Here is a 2,500-nt window from a genome sequence, read left to right on the forward strand (position 1 = left end):
TTGGGGGGTCTGGAGGTGTGGCGGGGAGGAACCCTCCTCCTCACATCATACCTGTCCATCCGTGTCTTGTCTGTCAAGCACACACACACATACACACACGCACGCACTCGCACACACATACACACACGCACGCATTTGCACACGCACACACACACACACACACACAAACACCGCAGCGCACGTTTAAAAGCATGTTGTGTGAAGAAATCAAATGTGAATAAATAGATAGAAAAATAAATCGAGTTGCGAGGTAAAAAGGGGTTTGCACCAGTTGAGCTCTTTGTCATGTATTCCACAGTTTTGCCTGAGTGTTAGTTACGGATTCTGCCCCCGCGTTTTTCAAAGGTCTTTTCGCCTGATATCGTTTTGGGGGTAATCTTTTTTTTCTTTCTTTCTTTCTTTTTTTCTTTTTTTTTTTTTTTAATAAGTCTTTACTCGTGCACATTTTTTTTCTATTCCTGTGTTTGTTGATATCATTAATATATATATTATATATAATAATGAACCGTTTGTGTAGGCCTATGTGTGAGTGTCGTAGGATGGGTGGTTTTGAAGACACTTTTTCATCGTATTGGGTCGACATTTTCGGCTTGGGAATGCGTTGCTGTCGTCGTTGTCGTTGTTGATGTTCTCTATCATGGATCTGGAAAACGAAAGGTTAATGTCAGTTTTATATGTAAAAATCCATGTTCATGTTCCGTTTGTTTAAATTAAACATCATTTAGGAGTTGAAACTTCCAAGTCTAAACTTTTCCCCCTGTTTGGTTCCAGACTTGACTCAAGGCGGCGAAAACTGCCGAAAGCGTACGAAACACGACAACAACTACATCAGCCGCCACCACCACCACCCTCACCACCACACTCCCCACCACCACCATCACGACAACGACAACGACGACGACACCGCCTCGGCGGCGGCGGCCACAGACATCAGCACGACCTGTCAATCAACAACGTCGTCAGAACCCTCCACCACCACCACCACCATCACAGCGACACTTCGTGGCGGCAGCAGCCCTCTATTCAGACCCCACCACCACCACCACCACCACCACCCTCGTCAGTCTTCCTCCTCCGCCCTCCTCCTCTACCCCCACCACCACCACCGCCCCTCCTCGCCCGAGGACCTGCCAATCATCCCACTCCGCCCCGCCCCCGGCTCCAAGATGCTCCGCCCACCTTTGTTGGGAGGCGTCCTGGTGAGCGGCGCCAGTCCGCACGCGCTGGCTTTGGCCCCGCCCCCTTTCGTCGCGGCCGCCGCGCCCTTCTCGGTGGCTGCGGCGTCGGCGTCGGCGTCGTCTTCGTCGCTGTCCGGGTTTTGCGCGCCGCGCTTTTTGGTGCCGCCCATGTGTCCCCTGCCGCTGATGGAGGCTGCGTTGAGGGGCCGGAGGTTCGGTCCTGTGCCACCCACGTGACTCTCTCGTGTGATGACACTCCGGCGTTTAGGGGTAGTGCTTGTGTAAAGTACGGACTGCTTACCCCCAAAACAAACAAACAAAAAAAAGACAAAAAGAAATGTTTTAATTTATTTGGTTGATGAATTGATCCAACCACTTTTCCAAGTCAGTGTCAGAATCGGATTCAACCGTTTTTCATGTCTCGGTGTCCAGATATTTTTTTTTCTTCTCTTCCATACAAAAGTTTGTTTGTACACACTGTTAAATACATACCCATGGTGCGTACATACGGGCTTACATACACATTAGCATGTATAGAAGCTTTGTGTATGCTCCAATGAACAATTCAGGTTGTAATTTTAGAGTCATACCTATGTGTTTCTTGTTAGCCTGGAGTGTGTGAACTTGTGGTACTTGTACATTTGTATTTATCCCACAAACCCTTCTTCTTCTTTTTTTTAATTATCTTTTATTATATATGTACAATTTTGTTCTATCATAACCACCATGTCATAAAATGATTTTCAGATCTCGTGTCTAAATGAATGTGTACTTATCATTCGTGCGAATCGTCCACAATTTCGACTTCTCTCTCTCTCTGTGTGCGTGCGCGCGCGCGCGCGCGCGTGTGTGTGTGTGTGTGTGTGTGTTAGGTTGTTTGTGGGTGTATGACGACCGAAGCTGTATGGCTCGATTAATTTGATTACAGTCATAATTATCCAACAGCAGCAAAACTTAGATTCTGAATCATTCATGCAGAATTAATCAATACAGTAATTAAAAAGTCATTTCGTGTTTCGCGCTCGTAAAATTTCCACTCTTTTGGTACATTTTATTGCAATCGAGCCTTTCCGAAAAGTTGAAAATGTGTGTGTGTGTGTGTGTGTGTGTGTGTGTGTCTGTGTGTGTGTGTGTGTGTGTGTGTGTGTTTGAAAGCCGTATATCATGACGATTTCGAAAAAGAAAAAGAAAAAAAAAAAAGACCTTAGAGAGAGCGAACACGTCGGTTTCCATAGTCTGAGTGAGCGCGTTGTGAGAGAAAAGAAAAGTATTGGTACGAGTCAATTCTGAAGAAAAGTATATACAAAACACAGTTTTGGGGA

The 2,500-nt window shown here is 46.1% G+C and overlaps 1 protein-coding gene across 1 annotated transcript in view; it reads left to right on the forward strand.

The window, feature by feature from the left end:
- LOC143299570 (uncharacterized) overlaps window positions 1-2,500 on the forward strand; it is a 37,217-nt gene that overhangs the window by 20,905 nt on the left and 13,812 nt on the right. Inside the window, exons 5-6 of the mRNA XM_076612854.1 lie at window positions 772-1,002; window positions 1,192-1,390. Coding sequence (XP_076468969.1) covers window positions 772-1,002; window positions 1,192-1,390 — 430 coding nt within the window. The remainder of the gene's footprint in view (window positions 1-771; window positions 1,003-1,191; window positions 1,391-2,500) is intronic.

The sequence above is a fragment of the Babylonia areolata genome, chromosome 25, assembly GCF_041734735.1.
Source record: "Babylonia areolata isolate BAREFJ2019XMU chromosome 25, ASM4173473v1, whole genome shotgun sequence".
NCBI lineage: Eukaryota > Metazoa > Mollusca > Gastropoda > Neogastropoda > Buccinidae > Babylonia > Babylonia areolata.